The following is a 23165-nucleotide window of genomic DNA, read 5'->3' as shown; positions in this document are numbered from 1 at the left end:
AATGCATTGCCCTCTGGTGGTCAACAGAAGAACACGAGGAGTCTGTGTACAACCTCTTCATATCTGAGGTGCGTAACTTCCGAATGCGTGTGGAGGGTCATGAGGAACAGCTGATCCGGAAAATCCGTACTCCGCTAGACAGAGATGACCTGCAGGAGTGTGTGCTGCGCATCACAGAACAGGAGGTTTGAATTTCAGCTCCTCTCTTTTTTTCCAAAAAATACAAATAAGTAAATTAAAAATGAATAACTATAAAATACATTACATTTTAGTAGGTTACATTTAAGTTCAGTGTAAAATCTGGATCCTAAAGCTAAATCAGTTAAGTCTGGCCTTTCTTTCTGATATATCCAGAAGAAGAAGGTAGAGCTGGATAGGCTGAAGGATGACCTGGAGACCCTGAGAGAGAAGTGTGAAGTTTTCCTCAGGCAAGCAGCTGCTTCTCCATCCGTCCCTACGCTTTCTTCTGAACTCAACATCCTCACTCAGAGCACGAACCAGGTTTACTCCATGTGCTGCATCTACCTGGAGAAGTGAGTCTTTACTTTGTCCTCAAATGAGATCAGTTTGAAAGAGTTCAAATAATAGTTAGTAGGGATACACCGAAATGAGAATTCTTGGCCGAAGCCGAACAAAATTAAACACTGAGCCGAAGGCCGATTACTGAACACGGTTTTTCGTGCTTTTTCCACCTTGTATTTTGCTTTTTTTTTTTTTTTTTTTTACCATTGCATAAATTAAATAGCCAAATGTGCTCTTTACAGTTTTGTCTTGCTTTTCAAAAAAAAATTACAAAACAACAATTTAAAAATATTTACTTAACACTGAACTTTTTTTTACCATTCTAGTAGAAATTATAGCCTACCAACAAAGCACAATTTAACTTAAAATTAATAAGTCAGTAAAATAATATACTTTGGCCATTTTAAGACCCCCTTCAGAGCTGTTGTAATGATTGTTATCATTATTTTTGTACTTTTTTATTTTATTTTACAGAACAACAGTAAAATTACAATGTTAACATTTCTGAATGTTGACTTTTATTTTGGCGGAAACCCACAAGAACACGTCAGTACTACTTTTTGCTGACAGCAGCAGATCAGTCTTGTTTTCAGAAAAAAACAAGCTAAATAGTCTGCCAGTGGACTAAGAAAAATAATCTTAATTTAGACTTTTTTCTGAAAACAAGAAAAAACATTTTACTCGTCTAGAAAATCCTTCTTGGTTTAAGAATTTTTAGACATTTTGGCTGGAAAAAGAGACAAAAAATCTAATTAAGAAAAGCATTTTTTGCAGTGTATATACTTTTTATTTGACTTGTTTATCTTTTACGCTCAGGCTGAAGACAGTGAGCTTGGTGGTGAAACACAGTCAGAGTGCCGAAGCTCTGGTCAAGCTTTATGAAGCGAAGTTGTGCGAGGAGGACACAATCAATGCTAATATCAAATCTATCGATGGTGTCATGAGCACTCTTAAGGTAATAAAATCTCATTGTATCTTTGAAAATGCTGACTTGATGATGGTTTAGCCATTATACATCTTTGACTTAACACTTTTGATCAAAATCTTTAGCAATGGAGGTCTGAAATCGATGAAAGGCGTGAGGTTTTCCATGACTTGGAGGACGAGCTGCAGAAGGCACAAGTGGTCAGCGAGCGCATGTTCAAAACACACAACGAAAGGGACTTTGATTTGGATTGGCACAAGGAAAAGGCCGACCAGCTCAAAGAACGATGGCAAAGCATCCACTCTCAGATTGAAAACAGGTCATTAAGTCGATTCTTTTGCCCCTGCCAATGCTGTGCTGCAGGGATAAGTGTTTTTCTCCATTTATTTACCTTTAATGTTGTTTATTGGCTTTTCATTGTGTTTAGGCTCAGAGACCTGGAAGGCATCAGCAAATCTCTTAAGTACTACAAAGACACGTACAACAGCCTGGATGAATGGAGCAAAGAAATGGAAGCCAAGCAGCTCAAGGCCCAAGAGAATCAACCTGAGGACAGCAAGGCATTGGCAGAGTTCCTTAACCAGCAGAAAGTATGAAAAAAAAGTTAGATTGTATTTATTCACATAATTTATTGCATCAAGTTTTAACATTTGATTTATTTCTAGGTTTTGGTCGCAGAAATTGAGCAAAAACAAAGCAAAATTGAGGAGTGCCAGAAGTATTCAGAGCATTATGCAGTTGGAGTGAAAGTAAGACAAAATTATCACTTTGAACAAAATATGTGGTACCAAGGTAGACTGTGATATGTTAATATTTCATAGTACCATTATTGTTCTATTAGTACCATTAAACACATTTTGTGGAAATGTTGCTGTTAGTGAAACTTTATCCCCAAAGAAAACAATAAAATAGATACTAAATTAGTAAAATGGCAAATAAGTTTACGGTAAAAGACATTTACTTATCTGTGTAATTTTAATTTCTCCTCTTTAAGGACTATGAACTGCAGTTGATGACTTATCGAGCCATGGTTGACTCTCAGCATAAGTCCCCAGTGAAGAGGAGGAAGATGCAGAGCTCCTCTGATGTCATTCAGCAAGAGGTACGAGAGGAAACTGTCAAGGAAACATAATCAGTCAAAGGAATTTGCATAGATTTGGCTATTTATTTTGAACAGTGGCATTCTTTTGAGTATTTGTTTGTTTGCCTCCTTAGTTTATGGACCTTCGTACACGTTACACAGCTCTGGTTACTCTGATGACACAGTATGTGAAGTTTGCAGGTGAAACACTGAAAAGGGCAGAAGAGGATGAGGTAGGACATTTGACTTTTTCCTGTCTTTAATTCTTCATCCAGTAGAGTTGATTAGCATTAGTATAGTAGGTGAAAGCTTTATTGCATGGTATTTAGCAAGACTATGCTTCCAGCCATGTTTCATTCACCAATGACATACACCCTAACAACATACAAAATAACATTTTTATTACACACTGCTGGTGTTGCATGCAGTGCAAAATGTTCCTTAGTGTTTGAACATTTACTTTGATACAAAATAGCACATACGGCTGCATTTTGTATCATTGCTGGTGATCTTGTCTCTTGGGAAAGCATTTACTGGGAACATGCCGAACAGTACATGCAAATGCATGGTGGTGGTTTTTCAGGCTTTTATTGGTAAGTGGGCAAGAACCGGCTTCTCTCTTCCAGGTGGTAGACTGGAAGATGACTGTATCTTTCATTTCAGAGGAGGAAGTCATTGGAAAATGCGGAGTACTTGAGCTGGACTGAGAGCATGGAGCTGCAGAAATCTGCGAGCGAAGAGGAGATCACCAGGCTTCGACGTCAGGTACTGGAACTCGAGGCTTCGCTGTCTAACAGGCAACAGCAGCTGGACATCCTGGGAGCAGACCTTGAGATGCAGAAAAAATCAATTGAGGACTTGACCTTACAAAAGTCAAAGGCTGAGTATGAGGCCCAGAAATATCGCATTGAACTAGAAGGTGTGATCAAAAGCAAGGGTTCCATCGAGCAAGAGCTGAATCGTGCTCGACAACAGGTTCAGCAGTCAGAGGCAAAACAGGCCTCCCTGGAAGAGAGTCTCCGCAACCTTAAGAAGAGCATAGAGGAGAGTACATTAGCCCGGAAGAAGCTGGAAGATCATTTACGTCGCAAGCACAGTGACGTACAGGGTTTGGAGGAGCACAGTCGTACGTTAGAGCGAGAACTTAGGGCTAAGGAAGGCGCTGAGGCAGAGCTTCTTAGCCAAGTGAGAATCATGGAAAGGGATTTGGCTCACCAGTCAGAGGTCCGAATGAAGCAAGGTGAATCCATGTTGGGTTTCTCCAAAGAAAGTGCACAGCTGGCAACTTTTAAAACCAATTCTTCAATAATCCATTCTGAATCTGAAGCAGAAGTCCTACAGCGCAAAATGGAGGACCTCATTATGGGCAAGAAGCGAGCTGAGACAGAAATCAAGTCCTTGAAATCTGAATTGAACTCAATTATTGTCCACAGAACTGTGGCTGAGGAGAAAGCTCAACGTTTTAAAGATCTCTTAGATGAAGCAAACAACAGGCTTTTGAAGCTACAAGTGGAAATGGATGCAGATAGGTCTAACATGAGACAGAAATCAGAGGAGTTAAGACAAGAAACTTCTGAACTAAAAAAGTCTGTCTATGTGTATCAAGAACAAATCAAGTCTCTTCAAAGAGACAAATCAGCTCTGGAGCAGAGAGTGCTGTTCCATAAGACAGAGGTTGATGGCCTAAAAGACCAGCTTAAGGTTAACCAAGGAAAACTTCTACAGTGGACCTCCTTGGAACAGGAGAGCACTCATAAGTTGAGGTGCCTGGAAGATGAGTTGTCTTCCAAACAGTCTGAAGTAGAGCAGATGGCATTCAAGGTGAATGAACTTAATAGAAAAAATCAATTATTGGAAAGTGATACTCGCCATCTTAAGGTAAGTATCGAGTCAATCCAGCAAGACAAATCACATGCTGACCAAAAGGTCAAAACCCTTAAAGGTGAGGCAGAGGTTTTGAGGGAGCAACTGCAGAGAGCCAAAGAAGAAATCAATCTGAAGACAAGAACCGAGAAAGAAGCTCAACTCAAAATCAAGAACCTTGATCTGGAGCTTCAGAAAAGTACCTTGCAAGTGACACAGCTTACCAAGAAAGTAGAAGAACTCAAGAAGAATAACATGGAGACTGAACGTTCCATAAAAAATGTGAAAGCAGAACTTGATAGAATGTCCATTGAGATTGACAGTAAAGAACAACAAATTAATATACTCCGATCCCAAGCAGAAAGTGCGAAATCTCAGGTAAAAATTGTCGAAGAGGAACTTCTGAATAAAACACAGGTATCTCATGAGCTTCAAATCAGACTTAAAGATTTCAATGAAGAAGCCAAAAAGACAGCCGAGCTACAGCAGAACATCAAGTCTCTCACATTGACCATCACCAACTATGAAAAAGATATTTCAAATCTCAAAGCAGAGCTGAGTTCTATAACCATTGAAAGGAATCAGGCTAATCAAAAGGTTCAGGAACATAAAGCTGAGATAAATAACCTAAACATGGCTTTGAAAAAAGCCATGGGAGAATCTCAAAGGGAGTCATCTGAAGGTAAAAAGAACTTGTCAAAAGTGCGAGAACTTGAAAATGAGCTTTTGAAATGTAAGCAGACAATTAGTAGAATCAGTGGAAGTTCAGAGAAGGCCACGGTAAGCCTAAAACAGGATATTTCATCTCTTCAGAGGGATAAGCAAACAGCTGACCAGAAGTTGCAGGTTTTAAAATGTGAATTTGATGACCTTAGTTCTACTCTGAAAAGAACAAAAGATGAGCTTCAGCGAGTGACTGAGGAAAACAGGTTATGTCAGTCCAAACTCAAAGAGAAGGAGGGAGAACTCCAAAGGAAAAGTTCTGTTATGCGAGAATTAAGCTCAAGCGCAGATAAATCTGTACTGAATTTAAAACAAGAACTAGTCACTTTTCAGAAGGATAAGAATGCAGCGGAAGACAAAATCAAAAGTTTAAATCTGCAAACGTCAGAGTTGAAGCAGAAGCTGAGACAAACCCAGGAAGAGCTCAAACAGAAGCAAAATCAAACTGCAGCTGCTGAGTTAAGATCACAAAAGCTTGGTGAACAATTGGACAACTGCAAAAAGATGCTAGATGATCTCAAAGGCAAACTCGACTTACAAAAGAAGGGCTATGAGACTCAACTGCAGCTAGTACAGGCTCAAATGGAGCAAAAGCTTTCGCTGCAAGAATCACGCTTTAAGTTGGAGCACGAGAGGAAATTAAAGGAGAGCTCGCATACTGTGGAAACTGCTGAGAGAGACAACAAGAACCTGTCTCAAGAAGTGGAGAAGCTGAAAACATTAATTGCTAATGTAACAAAAGGAAAACAAGAGGCTGAAGAACACCTCTGCAACATTCGCACACAGCTGGATGAATCTGACAGGCAGAGAGGAAAACTTGACCTTGAACTTCTCAAAGCAAAATCAAAGATTTCAGAGTTAGAAACGGAAAAAATCAGAGTAAAATCCAGTATTTTTCAGCTTGACAATATTCACAAAGATAGCTCAAATGAGATATCAAGGTTAAAGCAAACGTTGACAGAGACTGAGCAGAAATTGGACATTTCAGAAAGGGAAGCAAGATCTCTAAAGGAACAGATTGTTTCATACATCAGTGAAATGAAGTCTCTACAGGAGAAGAATCTGAAGCTTGAGGTAGCAGTCAGCTCTGAGCAGAAGCATCTCAAAGAATTGGGAAAAGCCAATCATCAGTGCGCTAAAGATGAAGAGCTGGCAAAGCTGAAGACTGAACTTCAGCTGACTCAGAGAATTGTTGTGTCGTACGAAGAAGCAAAACGAAACCTGGAGGAGGAACTAAAGAAAATGAAAATTAGTTCTGAGGTACGACTTCAAGTGTGTTCACAGTTTTATGAAATGTTCATTAAAGGTGAAGTGTGTCATTTCTTCATGTTTTAACATGTAAAGAGACAACTATAAGTACATAAGGATGCTCTCACACTTGGTTCGATTGCTTGGAGGTCAGTTACTCCCCATGTATTTTCTTCACATCTGTATTTTGTGTCAGAACCAAAAAAAAAGTGGCAACTTTTAACACTTGTTGTTAGGTAACATAACACCTAACAGGTCCTGGACAAGGCATAAAAGTAAATAAGGTTGGTTGCCTCACTTTTGTACTTTGGTCTACCTGGCACTAATGTTCTGCAAAAGTTCTATAGAAGTCAATTTCTGCTGGAGGCAAGCTATTTGACCAATGATGCCTCATCAATAGCAGTTCATTTCTGCCATTTATGACAATTGCATTCATATCATCACCAAACCATACCTGACTCCACAAGAACCATACCTCAGTCCAGTGTTTTTTTTTAAGCGGACTCAGCCACACTTTCACAGGTGTGCACCTGTGATCTATTTTCACATCATTCACATGAACCAGTTTTGACAACAAATATATTGCTGCTATTATCACTATTAAAACTTATCAATTAAAATTCTGTTTACCACCTGCTTACCCCAGACTGTAATAGTCCTCAAATATTTTTCACTTTATTGAATGCAAGCATTAGAAGATGGGGGAGAAGGACAGCACTTATTTGTTGCAGTTCTGTTGGTGCAGAAATTACACACTTCACCTTATTTCTTTTTTTATTAATATATTCATGTATAAAAGTAATACATTTTGTAATAAAATGCATGTATTAGATTTTAATGTAATGCATAGTATAGTAGTGTATAGTATGCATGTATAGTAGTGACATCTAAACTTATTTTGACATATTTTCATGCTCTAATAGCATAAATGATATCATGCTTGCAGATAGCTACACTGGAAAAGGAGAAAGTGCTGGAGGAGCTACGAAAAGTCAAGCAAAGCAAAACGCAAGAAATCAACGAGAGAACTCTGGAATATGTTAACAAGAAAACAGAGAATTCACTCCAGAATTCAAATGCATTTGAAATACACACAAACCAAGTGATGGTTGGTAACAGTCAGAGTGACATCACTGACCCTATCCTTAGGAAAAGCTCAGTGTCTGATAAAGGCAGGTCTGGTAAAAGCCAGACTGTTTCATTCAATGTCATTGATTCTGATTCCTCCATCGATCTTGCTTCAGACTCGCCTATAACGAATAAATCAAAAGCGCTAAAAGTGGAGTCTTTGTCCAAAAAAATTCAAGGTCTCAGAGGACGGATAAGTATAAAAAAGTTGGTAAAAACAAAAATAATTACTCAAGAAATTGCACTCAAGTTGCAAACAGGCCTTATCACTATAGAGGAGATAGAAGCGTCACTTGCTCAATTCATTGGTAAATCATCCTCAATTGCAGGTGTGTACATGGAGTCTAGCAAGAAAAAGCTGTCCTTCCTAGATGCTGCTGCAGGAGGATTTATATCTAAAACCTATGCCATTGAGTTTCTGGAGGCGCAAGCTGCCACAGGATGCATCATTGATCCCATGACAGGTGAAGGTTACTCACCTTCAGATGCTTTTGAGAAAGGTATCATTGCTGGGGATCTCAAGGACAAAATTAATGAAGCTTACAAAGCAGTCAGTGGTTATACTCACGCTGGGAAGATTCTTTCAGTGTTTCAGGCTATGGAGGAGAGAATTCTGGACAGACATCGGGGAAAAGCATTAATAGAAACTCAGATTGCCTCTGGAGGGTTAATTCACCCATTGATAGGAATTAGGGTACCCATGGATTGTGCACTAGAGCAGGGCCTCATAAACCAAGCCACCCTTCAAAGTCTCTACGATCCAGTCAGTAACCCGAAAGATTTTCACTTCCCAGAAACAGGGCAGAAGGCGTACTATAGCGAACTGTTCAAAATCTGTGTATATGATGTCAACGGTGGAGTGTATCTTCTTCCTTTTGGTGACCAGCATCTGTACACCCTCTCCCCATCCAGCAAACACAGAATATCGGTCATCAACACTTCTAATGGTGCAAAAATGTCAGCCTATGAAGCATATAAGGCTGGTCAAATCGACAAGAGTACCTACCTGTTTCTCTCCAAACAAGAGAGCGAATGGCAGGAGATAACAATCATGGACTCAAGTAGGAACCTTCTACACATCCTAACAGACCATAAGAGTGGGCGGCAGCTTTGCATTGAAAATGCTCTTAGTCTGAAAATTCTCCAAATGGAAGAGCTCAACAGCTATCGGAGTGGTCAGCTCAGTATATCTGAGCTCGCTGATCTTTTGATTTGCAGAAGAGTTGTCTTCAAAGTTCCAAACAGTCCTGTTGCGGGACTCTGGGATGTTTCTTTAAAGAAACGACTCCCGGTTTTCAAAGGACACCAACAGAATCTTGTGGACCGTCTCACCGCACTGAGGTTGCTAGAAGCCCAGGCTTGCACTGGAGGCATCTGTGATCCAGCTTCTGGAGAAAGGGTTCTGATTAAAGAAGCACAACATCGAGGACTCTTGGATGAAGGTTTTGCCAGGCAGCTTCAGCAATGTGAGCAAGCCTATTATGGTATCATTCACCCTCAGACTGGAAAGACTTTGACTGTGGCCCAGGCGATGCAAGAGAACCTTTTCCCGAAAGATGTTGGAGTGAAGTGTCTTGAGTTTCAACTGGCGACTGGTGGGCTTATTAACCCAGAGAGCCAACAGAGAATCTCTTTGGAGGATGTGATACAGAATTGCTTGATCGACAAAGCAACTGCTGCACATCTTCAACACGACAATTCTCTTTCAAAATGTATCACTTGCCCCAAAACCAAGCGAAAAATGTCTTTCAAGGAAGCTCTAGAAAAGAGTGTCTTTGACAGCCATACTGGATTTGTCCTTCTTGAAGCAACAAAACCTCACAGTACTGGCAATACTTCATCCTTCCAATACTTCTGGACCTATCGACACTTCTGATATGGTTCTGGACAGTGTCTATCTAAAGTCAGGCCATTTTTGGTGAATGTTTTATGAATGGTGGAAAAAGTCGTTCACATAGTATATTTGCTACCCTTTGTGTTGGAGCATTATCTATTATAGAAGAATATATTTTAATCCTGAAAAATATCATAATGGTGAAAATGGGAGTCTTTAAGAATGGGATTTTTTTCTACTGTAAGATATTATTTAAAAATGTCTCATCTTGTGATTTTTCTTTTTTAATGGCATTTTTAATTTATTGCCAAACCTGCTGATTTCTTCTTGTATATTGTATTCAAATATAAAATGTATTATGCTAATTATGAATGTTTTACATTGTTTTCTAATCCACCCTACAATTTTTCCCCAATGATTTTAGAGGTCTGTTGAGGATGAGAAGAAAGAGCATGGCGAAAAGGTTAACAAGTTATTGAATTGGATGTCCAGTATGAAAACGAATCTGAACAAAGATGGAAAGGCTCAAAGTGATGGCAAACCCAGCACTGAGAGCACTAGTAAGCCCCAGGTAAACAAGTCAAAGTACCTGATAGTTTTTCATTGTTTTTTAACAGATGTTCAACTTTGGATCTTACAAGTTAATTCATCTGTATTCGTTTTAACATCAGCATTTGTCAACATAGTGAGCATTTCAGGGAACTGCCTTCATCATTTCCAAACTTTGAGAACACTTTTCCATTGTTATGTTCCTGAATAAAGATTATTATTTTGTATCTCTTCATATGTTTGTGTTGTTCACATACTTGTTACTTGCTTCTATTTTTCACTTTTTTACCCATGAAGTATCCATCCTTTCATTACATGTAATTTTATTAGATCACATCTGGACCAGTTATCAGGTCACCTCCCATTTTTCAATGATAATCCAGTAAAATGTATCCACAAGCACATATGTGGCTCATTCAGAGACATTAACAACATCCAGTACATGTACAGTGTGATAAACTGTACAAATTACACTGGTCATTAAATCACTGCATTCTTTGGTGGTTATAGAATTTCCTGCTTAAGTGATGCTGTTACGTCTCTACATTTCATCAAACAGTTTTGCACACTACTCATTTTGGAGTGCTGCTTGGTTGTCAGAGCCAAGTAATTTAGATGGTAAATGTTCAGTTGACTGACCCAAAGCAGAGAACAGTTTACATGCCATATAAAACAAACTGTTTCCCAAAATAGAAAATTGTGTTAGAATGACCATTCATCCATCTACAATGTCACATCTCTAATGACAGACTATTCTCCATAAACGTTTCCAAACCAAAGCTTTATAACTCAATCCTGATGTTTATATAAACATGGCAACATGTCTTTAAAAACACAGTGGGATCCGAAAGTCTGAGACCACTTGTGGAAATGCTTGTATTTTGCATTTCTGTTCATTGCAAACATATTATCAGTATAACACTTTGAGTGAAAAGTGTACTAGAAAAATTTACATTAATTTCAGAATTGTGTAAATATCACAAACTCCATAAGTTTGTGTAGAACCTGATAAACACGTCATCAAGCATGATTCATGAATGTTCCTAAGAGCATTTTATGCGTCAGTGGGGTCAACTTTTGTACAAAGGAGTTCACATGATTAGTGTCACAAACGTAAGTAGTTATCAAAATTATTTCATAATAAATTCTAATATCGGGGTGGCTAAGTGGATAGCACTGTCACCTCACAGCAAGAAAGTCCAAGTTTAAGTCCCTGCTGAGTCAGGAGGTTCTCTCTTCTGAGTTCTGGGTGCTCTGGTTTCTCCCACAATCCAAAGACATGCAGAATAGGTGAACTGGAGAAAACTAAATTGTCTGTTTGTGAACCTTGTGATGAAGTGGTCTTATTTCCAGTGGTCTGTGATACTAGGATAGGCTTCACCATCCTAGTGACCCTAAAGAGGATAAGCAGTTTAGAAAATGGATAGATGGAAGTTATATCTTCTTGTTTTAATTTAGTTTCTTTAGTGTTTTAATTTCACTGTGGTCTTAGGCCTTTGGACCCCAATGAATACAGTATATAGTATCAAATCATGGAATTTGTTTCTCTAAATGTATGGCTAATGATTGCTTATTAAACATTTATGTGATTTCAAATGGTTAATTGCCTACGGTAGATGTTTGATGAAGTGGTTTTCAAAGTGCAATTGAAGTTATCCCAACCTAATACTGATTTACTAAGCACTGTGCACATTCCTATGTTCCGTTATAGATGTCACCGGAGGAGATGGTGACAAAGAAGGAACAAATTGGAGAAGCATTGAGAACTACCCAGCTGATGCTAACCAAACACAGTGACAAGTATGTTATGTCAACAGAACGGGAATTCACTGAGAATAAATTGTGGCTCTGTTTATTTGCATGTGCTTGCTTGTGTTTTTTTATGTTATGCAATTTCTAATTTTTAAGAGCTTTATGTGCTTTTGGAAAAGTTTAGTAAGGTGTTGTCAAATATTTTCTTTCATCAGAATGACTGAAGAAGAAAGGCAAGAAGCAAAAGAACAGCTGAAATCTCTTCATCAGGCCTACAGCGAGGTTTCTCAACAGTGTGCAGATGCAGCTTCCTCAGCCGATCAGGTGAGATAAAGATATTCTGCCACTGCCAAACAAATGCTGGTCATATATGGTGGTTATTGTGTGTGACACTCTCTCCAACAGCATGACTAACAGTTGTTTTGACAGCTTGAAATATATAGCATGGTAAGACAAGTTTCTAAAAGCCTCTTTAACCCTTTAATGCCACCACTGCGACGATGGAGATAGACTCCATAAAAATGTGTGTAATTGAAAACTTGGTCAAATGAGTATGCTGTAAACATTGCATGTCAGCCACTCTCACTCTTTCTTCACAGCAAACCCTGAGGACATTCTTTTTGTCTACATGGGGTTCAGCACACTGCACATAATAACATAAGGCGCAGCGTGTTTTCTCTAACTGTGTTGTTCTACAAAATACTAAGTGTTCTGTTCACAGATGCATGTATGCTTTTGTTGTGTCCAATTTCTCTTGCTGATGACTTGCACTGTTGCACATGAGCTAGTACAATCCATGGTCTGGGTGAGTACGTTTGATCGTATTTATAACCAATATTGTAATGAAAATGTATCTAGTTAACACACATTTGAACATACATTTAGAAACATCTTGATTTTTTTAATCTCTTTCCAGGCACTGGAGGTCATCCAAGGGATTCTGGATGTTGAAAGTGGAGCTGTCATGTCTGTGTGTTGCTCTGTGAACAATGGCTTCATCGACCAAAACACAGGACTTGGTCTTCTAGAGGCCCAGCTTATAACCACTGGGCTCATTTGGCCTGAACAGCACTTGTATATGGATTTGGAGGACGCATTCAAGAACAAACTTGTGGATGACGCAATGTGTGAGCAACTGCGCAAGTTGAATGAAGCTAAAAAATGTCTTCAGGATGTCCAGTTTGCTTTAGAGCCCTTGCCAGTTATGGCAGCCCTGGAAAATGGGGCCATATCTGAGCAAACAGCTATAAAGATCATTGAAATCCAGCTAGCGACTGGAGGGTTAAGACTGACAGACACCGGTGATATTCTACATCTGGAACAGGCTTTTCAACTTGGCTTGATACCCCAGTCACTCTTTATCCAGATATTAGAGAGGAAAAGCACTTGGAAGAACTTGATTGATCCCAATACTGCAGAAAAAGTCACACTTAGTCAGCTTGTGCAGAGAAGCATTATGCACGAGCTGACAGGAATTCGGCTGCTTCCAGTGAAACGTGGAAAAGATGGAACTATATCCCTGACATCTGGGAGAGAGATCAACATTATGAAAGCCATGCATGAGGGCGTCATTGATAGAGAGACCATGTTTCGGTTGCTGAGCACCCACTTGTTTGCAGGAGGCATAGTTGACCCCAAAACTGGTCGAAGGCTGACTGTTGAGGAGGCCTTATCTGAGGGTCTGATTGATCAGGACACCGCGAGTGAGATACTAAACAATCAGGCCCAAAATGGTGGCATTGTTAATCCTTGCAACAAAGCGAGACTTACAGTTGATGAGGCTGTCCAGTGTGATTTAATAAGCTCCAGCAGTGCATTGTTAGTTTTGGAGAGACAGAAAGCCTTCATGGGTCTTATTTGGCCTAATGCTGGTGAAATTCTCTCTTTCTCCACCTCTCTTCAGCAAAACATAATCACAGACAAACTGGCGTCTGAGTTGCTGCATAACCGGCACAAAATAACAGCCTTGTACATACCTGAAACCTCTGAGGTAGTTGACATGGACTCTGCTGTGAAGAATAACCTAATTGAGACATTTACAAAAGAGTTGCTGAAGACAATAGAAATCCCTGATGTGTTCCCTGATATAGATAAACTGAATAACAGGTATTCATCCTGGCTCATAATGCGGGAGCTTCAAATCGATGGATCTTGTTCATCTGGTGAAGAAATCAGTGACGAAAACAGCACAGATGCACCATCTCCCTCTGAGGCGAAACAGTTATTTATTTCGTACCTCATGATGAATAGCTATATGGATCCACAATCAGGCCAAAGGCTGTTGATCTTTGATTGGCAGTTAAACAAAATGGCAAAATTACTCTTTGAAACATCAGAATCAGAAGATTCAGAGATTAGCACACTTCATATGAATCTTTCAGAAGAGTCTCCACTGAATAACAATGTTTCTGTCAATGACAGCGCTTGTCTGAATGCCGATTATGGGGCTTGGGGAGAATTGCAAATATGTGAACCTTTGGATAGCACAACAGAAGAAGTGCATGAAGTTGTGAATTCTAAAGCATTACAAAATTGGCTGAAACCAACTCTTCCCTCTGAATCTGTTGTAAATACTGTAGAACTAGACAGTGTTGAACATTTGAATGTAATTGAAACTAACAAGGATTCTACATGTTCAAACACAGACAAGTACCAGTCAGACGTAAGTGATGTAGATTCCTCTCAACCATCAAAAACAATGCTGTTAACACAACCAGCCTTTTCTGTAGCAGAAACTGCCTCAAGTTTGTGCTCGATGGTAGCCAATCCTGAATGTCATGATGCCAATAAAGACCAGGAAGAACATTCTCTGAATTCCTCTGAATTTCCAAATACAGAGGTTGTGTGGGATGATAAACTTGAGAGAGATTATGCTGTCCATCTTCTTAGGGCACAAGTAGAGGAAGGTGGGATTTTAGATGTCACCTCTGGAAAACGGTATGACCTTGAAGCTGCTCTTAATAAAGGCCTCATTGATGAAGAGACTGTCTTAGAAGTACTTGCACTGCAGCTTCAACAGGATGGTTTGAAAAAGAAGGAAAATGCTACAGTGTCAGTACTGAACATTTCTGTCAATAAAGGCTGCATCTCAAGTAAGGTAGCACTACAGATCATGGAAAAGCAGAACCTTCTGGGTGGTTTCTATGATGCAGCAGTTGGAAAAACCATTAGCGTTTGTGATGCTTTAGAGACTGGTCTGATTACTGATGATATCAGCAGAAGTGTTCTCTCTTCAGAGGCAATCAAGAAGGCCATCATAGATCCAGAGGGAAAGTGCGTGCTCAGTGTAAATGATGCCCACCGGTCTGGGATGTTGGATGATGAAGAGTCTGAGAGGATGCTACATGCACAGCAGGATGAAAGGAAAGACATTATGGTGCCTGACTTAGCGAAAAGAGGAGAAATAATCTTGAGATCAGATGTAGCCACGCAGGTATCTACTGACATAGCATGTGGGAGCAGTAGTCAGGATCTTCTGTTACCCACCATTTGTGGCATTCCATCTGAAGTTATTTCAACAAAAGACAATATGTTTGATAAAGTTTCTGAGACTACTGGAATTGGGGTGGATTGTGATGTACAATACAGTAATTTCAAGACTATGGATTCCAAAAATGAGATAGACACTACAGATGACAGAGAAGGAAGTTTCACTTCGGAAGGAAATGGGACAAAAGGTCCAAATAACAGAGTGGACACTTTTGTTGTTGATGTTTCTTGTGAAACTGTAAGTCCTTCACCATGTGTCAGGCAGGTGGCATATATTGAGACTATGGCGAGTCAGGTTGTTAGCCCTGTACAGAGTGACTCTGGGATATCATGTTCATCACAAAGTGACATCTACTCTGAGGAAAGAAAATCAGAGAGTGTACTTAATTCTGAGCAGAAATTCAACAGGTCCGAAGTGGAGTGTGAAACAACAAATGCATATTTTAACAAAGGAGTCTCTGAGAGCTTGAGTACTTCGCAACCAATGGTAGAAGATGTTGGACAAGTTAGAGCTTCATGTTCATCACAAAGTGATATGAACTCTGAGGAAAGAATATCAGAGCATTCACTTAATCCTGAACAGGAATTCAACAGGTCCGAAGTGGAGTGTGAATCAACAAATGCATATTTTGACAAAGGGCTCTCTGAGTGCTTGAGCACTTCGCTACCAATGGAAGAAGGTGTTGGACAAGTTAGAGCTTCATGTTCATCACAAAGTGATATCAACTCTGAGGAAAGAATATCAGAGAGTTCACTTAATCCTGAACAGGAATTCAACAGGTCCGAAGTGGAGTGTGAAACAACAAATGCATATTTTGACAAAGGGCTCTCTGAGAGCTTGAGCACTTCGCTACCAATGGAAGAAGGTGTTGGACAAGTTAGAGCTTCATGTTCATCACAAAGTGATATCAACTCTGAGGAAAGAATATCAGAGAGTTCACTTAATCCTGAACAGGAATTCAACAGGTCCGAAGTGGAGTGTGAAACAACAAATGCATATTTTGACAAAGGACTCTCTGAGAGCTTGAGCACTTCGCTACCAATGGAAGAAGGTGTTGGACAAGTTAGAGCTTCATGTTCATCACAAAGTGATATCAACTCTGAGGAAAGAATATCAGAGAGTTCACATAATCCTGAACAGGAATTCAACAGGTCCGAAGTGGAGTGTGAAACAACAAATGCATATTTTGACAAAGGGCTCTCTGAGAGCTTGAGCACTTCGCTACCAATGGAAGAAGGTGTTGGACAAGTTAGAGCTTCATGTTCAGCACAAAGTGATATCAACTCTGAGGAAAGAATATCAGAGAGTTCACATAATCCTGAACAGGAATTCAACAGGTCCGAAGTGGAGTGTGAAACAACAAATGCATATTTTGACAAAGGGCTCTCTGAGAGCTTGAGCACTTCGCTACCAATGGAAGAAGGTGTTGGACAAGTTAGAGCTTCATGTTCATCACAAAGTGATATCAACTCTGAGGAAAGAATATCAGAGAGTTCACTTAATCCTGAACAGGAATTCAACAGGTCCGAAGTGGAGTGTGAAACAACAAATGCATATTTTGACAAAGGGCTCTCTGAGTGCATGAGCACTTCGCTACCAATGGAAGAAGATGTTGGACAAGTTAGAGCTTCATGTTCATCACAAAGTGATATCAACTCTGAGGAAAGAATATCAGAGAGTTCACTTAATCCTGAACAGGAATTTAGCAGGTCCAAATTGGAGTGTGAAACAACAAATGCATATTTTGACAAAGGGCTCTCTGAGAGCTTGAGCACTTCGCTACCAATGGTAGAGGATGTTGGACAAGTTAGAGCTTCATGTTCAGCACAAAGTGATATCAACTCTGAGGAAAGAATATCAGAGAGTTCACATAATCCTGAACAGGAATTCAACAGGTCCGAAGTGGAGTGTGAAACAACAAATGCATATTTTGACAAAGGGCTCTCTGAGAGCTTGAGCACTTCGCTACCAATGGAAGAAGGTGTTGGACAAGTTAGAGCTTCATGTTCATCACAAAGTGATATCAACTCTGAGGAAAGAATATCAGAGAGTTCACATAATCCTGAACAGGAATTCAACAGGTCCGAAGTGGAGTGTGAAACAACAAATGCATATTTTGACAAAGGGCTCTCTGAGAGCTTGAGCACTTCGCTACCAATGGAAGAAGGTGTTGGACAAGTTAGAGCTTCATGTTCATCACAAAGTGATATCAACTCTGAGGAAAGAATATCAGAGAGTTCACTTAATCCTGAACAGGAATTCAACAGGTCCGAAGTGGAGTGTGAAACAACAAATGCATATTTTGACAAAGGGCTCTCTGAGTGCATGAGCACTTCGCTACCAATGGAAGAAGATGTTGGACAAGTTAGAGCTTCATGTTCATCACAAAGTGATATCAACTCTGAGGAAAGAATATCAGAGAGTTCACTTAATCCTGAACAGGAATTTAGCAGGTCCAAATTGGAGTGTGAAACAACAAATGCATATTTTGACAAAGGACTCTCTGAGTGCTTGAGCACTTCGCTACCAATGGTAGAAGATGTTGGACAAGTTAGAGCTTCATGTTCATCACAAAGTGATATCAACTCTGAGGAAAGAATATCAGAGAGTTCACTTAATCCTGAACAGGAATTCAACAGGTCTGAAGTGGAGTGTGAAACAACAAATGCATATTTTGACAAAGGGCTCTCTGAGTGCTTGAGCACTTCGCTACCAATGGTAGAAGATGTTGGACAAGTTAGAGCTTCATGTTCATCACAAAGTGATATCAACTCTGAGGAAAGAATATCAGAGCATTCAATTAATCCTGAACAGGAATTCAACAGGTCCAAATTGGAGTGTGAAACAACAAATGCATATTTTGACAAAGGACTCTCTGAGAGCTTGAGCACTTCGCTACCAATGGAAGAAGATGTTGGACAAGTTAGAGCTTCATGTTCATCACAAAGTGATATCAACTCTGAGGAAAGAATATCAGAGAGTTCACTTAATCCTGAACAGGAATTCAACAGGTCTGAAGTGGAGTGTGAAACAACAAATGCATATTTTGACAAAGGGCTCTCTGAGAGCTTCAGCAGTTCGCTACCAATGGTAGAAGATGTTGGACAAGTTAGAACACTTGCAGAAGCACAGTCATCCTTGTCTTTATGTTTTGCGAGTGCCACGTCACCAATGGAGACTACAAAAGAGGTGAATTATAGTACTAATGATCAGCGCACATTAGCTCAGAATTTGCTGAATGAGAAAGAAATGTCAACTGAGACCAATGCATCATATAAAGCTAAACACTCCAATAATGTAAGTGAGGACTTATATCATAAGCATTCAGATGAGAATTCAGGTGCGCTTAGCTCAGAGAACAGTATTAACTGTAATGTGGAACAGAATGATGACATTGGAAAAACTATAGATTTCAGAGGATCCGAGGACACAAGTCAGACCAATTTGACGGATTTAGCTGGATCAGCAATAAATTCCAAGCAGTTAACAGTTGAAATAGATACTAACTCTAGTCAGGATGATTCAAGTAAAGGTGAACATAACATGCAGCACCCAAATGAGCAAGGCATATTTTGTAATCATGAAGCCCCAAAAGACACTTCAAAAGATGAGTTGGCCAGATCAACTGCATCAGACTTTATAAGTGACAATGATAAACAAGTAAAAGACTTGGTTGAAACTCTAGAGTCACCCTCGGGTCATTGTTCAGAGGATATAATCACAGAATTCTGTGATTTGCAGTCTGTTCCCCAAATTCCAAGTCCTTCAGTCAAAATCATTCTTGATCAGAATAGCGAACCAAGCGCAGACATCTTCAACCAGACTCAAGCTGGAGATACAGTGGTTGCTGAAGGTGTACACCAGGCTGACCTTCATTTAGCTCACATGGCAGTGGCTGAACATGAAAGTTCACCAAAATCAATGGGAAGCAGTGAAGCAGATTTAAAATCTTTTTTAAATGATTTAATCCAAATGAAGATGGATGGAGCAAGTATGGAAGAGACTCAAAAACAAAAGTGCCAAGCCATCAGTAGCATTATTGAAATTATTCAGCACCACTCTGGAATCTTACCAACCAATCATCCCAACTCAAATGAGAGAGGTGGGGATCCTGATATCCTCTTGGATTTGAAAAAACATGAAGGAACCAGAGAAGCTCAGGATTGGCCATCTGATGAGGGTAATGATGGACGAAAGCATCAGACTAATCTACTGGAGATGATTCAGGAGATCTCCACAAGCAGAGATCAAGAAGTGCTCAAAGAAGTAGATGGAAAGCTAAGTCTTTTGGAAGGCACTGCCTTAAGAGATGCTGGTCCAACCACAGATGATGCTGCTGCAGATGATGTCTTCCAGCCAACCGACTCTAACCACCAAGTCTCTATGGCAGAGGATCCATATGTAAAGCAAACAGATGGAGTCAAACCAAGAGTGAGTACTGATACTACTCTCAACTGAGTTAGATGTGTTAGATCAACTCTATCATCTATATGCATGTTTTGGATGAAGGTGTAAGTATAATGGTCTACTTCTTGCAGAGATATTCCACACAGAATTACTTGGAATGTGTCGGGAGGCTTCAGGATCATTACGACACTCTTGAAGATATAAGAAGCGACTTACAGACCAAGGGTCCGTTAGCAGAAGACATTGACGAGTTGCATTGTCAGTTAGAGGAAGTTCAGGTTTGTCACTTATAAGATACAAAGCCTCTATTTTTACTTCACAGAAATAGCCATGACCCACAGACCCCAGATACTCCAGTTTTTTGTACAGTGCTTTCTGCCTGCATGGTTACCTGTGCTGTAGTCTATTGCATGTTCCTTTTATTCTGTCGCTCTTCTTCACAATTCCTTACTTTTGTTCCCCAACTGCTCCCACACACTCTGTTTCTAGTCTCTGGAAGCACAGATTGCTGCTCTCCCTGACTTGCTTACAGCAGATTTGAGCATAGCAGAGCAACTTCTGAATTCCGCTGATGAGCTCATTCCCACGCAAATCCACCAAGATTTGGCTGCAGTCTATGTAGATTTACAGAATGCTTTCACAGATGTTTGCCACTTGTCAGCTGAGCGAAGTAATGCTATTCTGCTAGCCATTGAGACAGTGAAGGTTAGTAAAGCCTTATGAAAAGAAAGCAAGAGTAAATAGAGAAGGATGAAAAGCATATTCTCACGCTTGTTCAAATATGGTTTACAGATCCATTTGGAAACCTCATATCAGGATTTGCTAAGCTCTCTTGATAAGGTCTCAGCTTGCATTCAAGACAATTCTGAGATGGTGTCTAAGCTTGGTATTATGGATGATGTAGAAATAATTAAGAACAAGATTCAGCAAAATAAGGTAAGTTGTCTTGCCTGAAATACAATACTATTTATCTACTACATCAAATGAAGTCACTATCTGAACAGTTTTACTTAGTGGTTTTTATTGTTCCCGATTCAGGACATAGAAACAAACTTATCAGGAACCCGACACCTCCTGGAAGATGCTGCTTTTGATATCCAAAACTTCATTTCTGAGCATGCTCAGTTCCTTAGTCCCACTCACAGCAGACACCTTCTAAGGGCTCTCAGCACTACCCAGAGATCCTTCAAAGAGCTCATGGACAGGGTCTTCACTCAGAGACAAACTCTAGAGGTCCAGTTGGAGATCCACGAGGATGAGACTCAGCAGCAGGTCTGAGAGAGATTGAAGAGATCACACTGGTCATTGACCTTTACCTAATCACATTAAAATGCATGAAGTTGCATATGTTGTTGCATTGATGTATGGTATATTTTGATATGAAGTGTTGGAAAACTCATTGCCCTTAAGGTGGAAACTCAAAAGACCCTGTGAAGTGGCTTGTGTGCATTTTCCTTTAATGTGTTTTTGAAACAAGAAACTGGTATAGAATGTATTGAACAATTTGCTAATCTTCTACAATAGTGCTGCGTTTAAGACACAGCCATTAACTCTCATTTGCTACTTGCTGTTGCAAAATGTGGATATGCCCATGGGTAATTGCATTTTTAGTTATTTTTACCAACTTTTAGTAGTATGTTTTAGGTTTTTCTGCTGCTACAGAAAAACTCAATGTTTTACTTCATGGGGTCTTTAAAACTCATAGAGTTTTATAATGATGTTTTTAGGATAAAATGTATTATTCGTGAATGTGTTATTTGTGTGTGTGATGTTCATTGCAGTGCTCTGTGTTTTGCTGAGATTAATCACATGACTTTTTTTCTATTTACAACACAGAAAAGCCATGGCTTGATCACTGCTGCCAACTTACCTTCTTCTGATCATGTTTGCATTTTTCAGGCTGCCTGAACCTATTCAGCTCTTACTATCAAAGGACCAACATTTTATTCTATGTGGATATGCTTTCCAATAGTAAAAGCACCACTAATCCACCTTTCTATACCATTGCCAAAACCCCTTTGAATGGCTGGCATGTTTACAGCATACTCAGTCACTACTAATGGTTAAATGCTCAGTTTTTGGTGTGATGCTGTGTTTTGCTCTGTGGAAAAGGTTTCTTTTCTGACTGTGTGTTTATGTGGTAGGCTGCTGTGGAGAAGCAGAAAGAGTTTTCTGAAAAGCTGCAGGAGCTGTTTGATGACCTGACACAGACAGAAAACCGTCTTATTGGGCACCAGCAGCAGGCTGGCAGTGCAAAGACTGTGGGAGACCTTCAGCAATATCAACAAGAGCATCAGGTACAACCTGGTAACATTTTATGTGATGCTTGTGCATAGAATATATATTTATAAGGTTATTGGTGGCTTTTTTAAGCATCACTAATGTTAGCATCACTTCTACTGCTCAAGACATATACTGTAACTGGTCCCACTCATTTATGAAACACATATAAAACCATTTGTGCTAATTATAGATTTAGATTGCTGTAAAATTAATAAGCGATTAGACCATATTTTTGCTCATTAGATGAAAAAGAAGGTGACTCTTAGTAAATGCTTAGCCATGCAAAAACACAAATCAACCTAGCAATACACTCAGACAACTGTAGCAACACCTTCACAAGTGCCTAGCAATGCATAGGCAATGACATAGAACACAACAGAAACCCATTAGCAGCACCATAAGGCTGGAATAAACTACATGATTTTTGCCCCAATTTTCCTCGGATTTACATTCTTGAGAAGTTAACGCTATTTGCCAAAAGTCAAAGCCTGTCTGCAGATTTGGGTTGATAGATTTCATAGAAAATTGCATAGTGTATGATGGTCACAGACTGATTTTTTAGCTTCAGATTATGAATCTATCCAGTCCGAGGATATCAAACATATGATCCCTGCTGAAAAAAACAATAGAAACCATCACAGAAATTCTAATGGTTTTTACTACAAATGCAATTACAAACATTGCAAACCATCAACTTTTAACCATTAAAACCATTAAAATGATTTGCTATATTGTGTTTTGGGACATATTCCATTTGGATTTAGTGGTTTTAATAGAATGTGACCAATTACCAGTAGAAACCCACAGGGTCCATTACAGTTTCCATTAAAAACCAATACAAGTCCCATTATAACCAGTAAAACAATTACAAATTTTGTGATGGTGTCTTTTTTTTTTTTTTTTTTCCAGCAGGGATTATTTTCTGGAATAGTTGTTTATTTACTTAATAATTCATAATACATGCAATAATTGTGTGATTAATTATGTGTGTGTCTATGTTGGTCTCTCAGGCTCTACAGAAAGACCTGCAGGCTAATGCCAGTGCTCTCAATGAAGTCATCAGTAGCACAAAGAAGTTTCTGGAGGAGAATCGTAGCAAACTCACTCCAGAGCAGATATCGGCTCTTGAGAACAAACTGGAGGAATTGAAAAGCAAAGCGAATATGCTTAACCAGAAGGCAGAAGAGTCAAGGAAGGATCTAGAGAAGGTTTTGACCAGTGCAATCAAGCAGGAGACTGAGAAGGTTAGAGGGGAAAAACACTTTCCCAAACACTATTCAACTAAATAATATAAAACAACTGAATTTAGTCAATTTCTACATTGCATTTAGATTGCGTTGGCTCTCAAACATATCTTTGG

At 39.5% G+C, this 23165-nt stretch overlaps 2 protein-coding genes across 2 annotated transcripts in view; both read left to right on the top strand.

The window, feature by feature from the left end:
• The window catches only part of dst (dystonin), a 229974-nt gene that overhangs the window by 118420 nt on the left and 88389 nt on the right, over positions 1 to 23165 (top strand). Inside the window, exons 28-41 of the mRNA XM_073834681.1 lie at positions 28 to 185; positions 355 to 533; positions 1339 to 1477; positions 1573 to 1766; positions 1875 to 2037; positions 2113 to 2196; positions 2442 to 2549; positions 2663 to 2761; positions 9749 to 9895; positions 11585 to 11673; positions 11841 to 11907; positions 19313 to 19381; positions 21667 to 21819; positions 22816 to 23049. Coding sequence (XP_073690782.1) covers positions 28 to 185; positions 355 to 533; positions 1339 to 1477; positions 1573 to 1766; positions 1875 to 2037; positions 2113 to 2196; positions 2442 to 2549; positions 2663 to 2761; positions 9749 to 9895; positions 11585 to 11673; positions 11841 to 11907; positions 19313 to 19381; positions 21667 to 21819; positions 22816 to 23049 — 1883 coding nt within the window. The remainder of the gene's footprint in view (positions 1 to 27; positions 186 to 354; positions 534 to 1338; positions 1478 to 1572; positions 1767 to 1874; positions 2038 to 2112; positions 2197 to 2441; positions 2550 to 2662; positions 2762 to 9748; positions 9896 to 11584; positions 11674 to 11840; positions 11908 to 19312; positions 19382 to 21666; positions 21820 to 22815; positions 23050 to 23165) is intronic.
• Positions 3070 to 9887, top strand: LOC141325755 (uncharacterized). The gene is made up of 3 exons (XM_073834495.1): positions 3070 to 3129; positions 3192 to 6374; positions 7309 to 9887. The coding sequence occupies exons 1-3, from the start codon at positions 3070 to 3072 to the stop codon at positions 9364 to 9366; spliced, it is 5301 nt and encodes a 1766-aa protein (XP_073690596.1). The 3' UTR covers positions 9367 to 9887.

This window comes from Garra rufa, chromosome 2, assembly GCF_049309525.1.
Source record: "Garra rufa chromosome 2, GarRuf1.0, whole genome shotgun sequence".
Taxonomy (NCBI): domain Eukaryota; kingdom Metazoa; phylum Chordata; class Actinopteri; order Cypriniformes; family Cyprinidae; genus Garra; species Garra rufa.
Note: the sequence above shows the minus strand (reverse complement) of the source record. Positions and strands in the feature narration are given on the sequence as shown.

Excerpts from the sequence above, each read along its gene's own strand:
- LOC141325755 (XM_073834495.1), top strand. The coding sequence starts at position 3,070 with ATGCCGAACAGTACATGCAAATGCATGGTGGTGGTTTTTCAGGCTTTT. Across the intron at positions 3,130-3,191 it reads AGGCTTTTATTGGTAAGTGG|AGGAGGAAGTCATTGGAAAA; the intron begins GCAAGAACCGGC and ends CTTTCATTTCAG. Across the intron at positions 6,375-7,308 it reads AAATGAAAATTAGTTCTGAG|ATAGCTACACTGGAAAAGGA; the intron begins GTACGACTTCAA and ends TCATGCTTGCAG.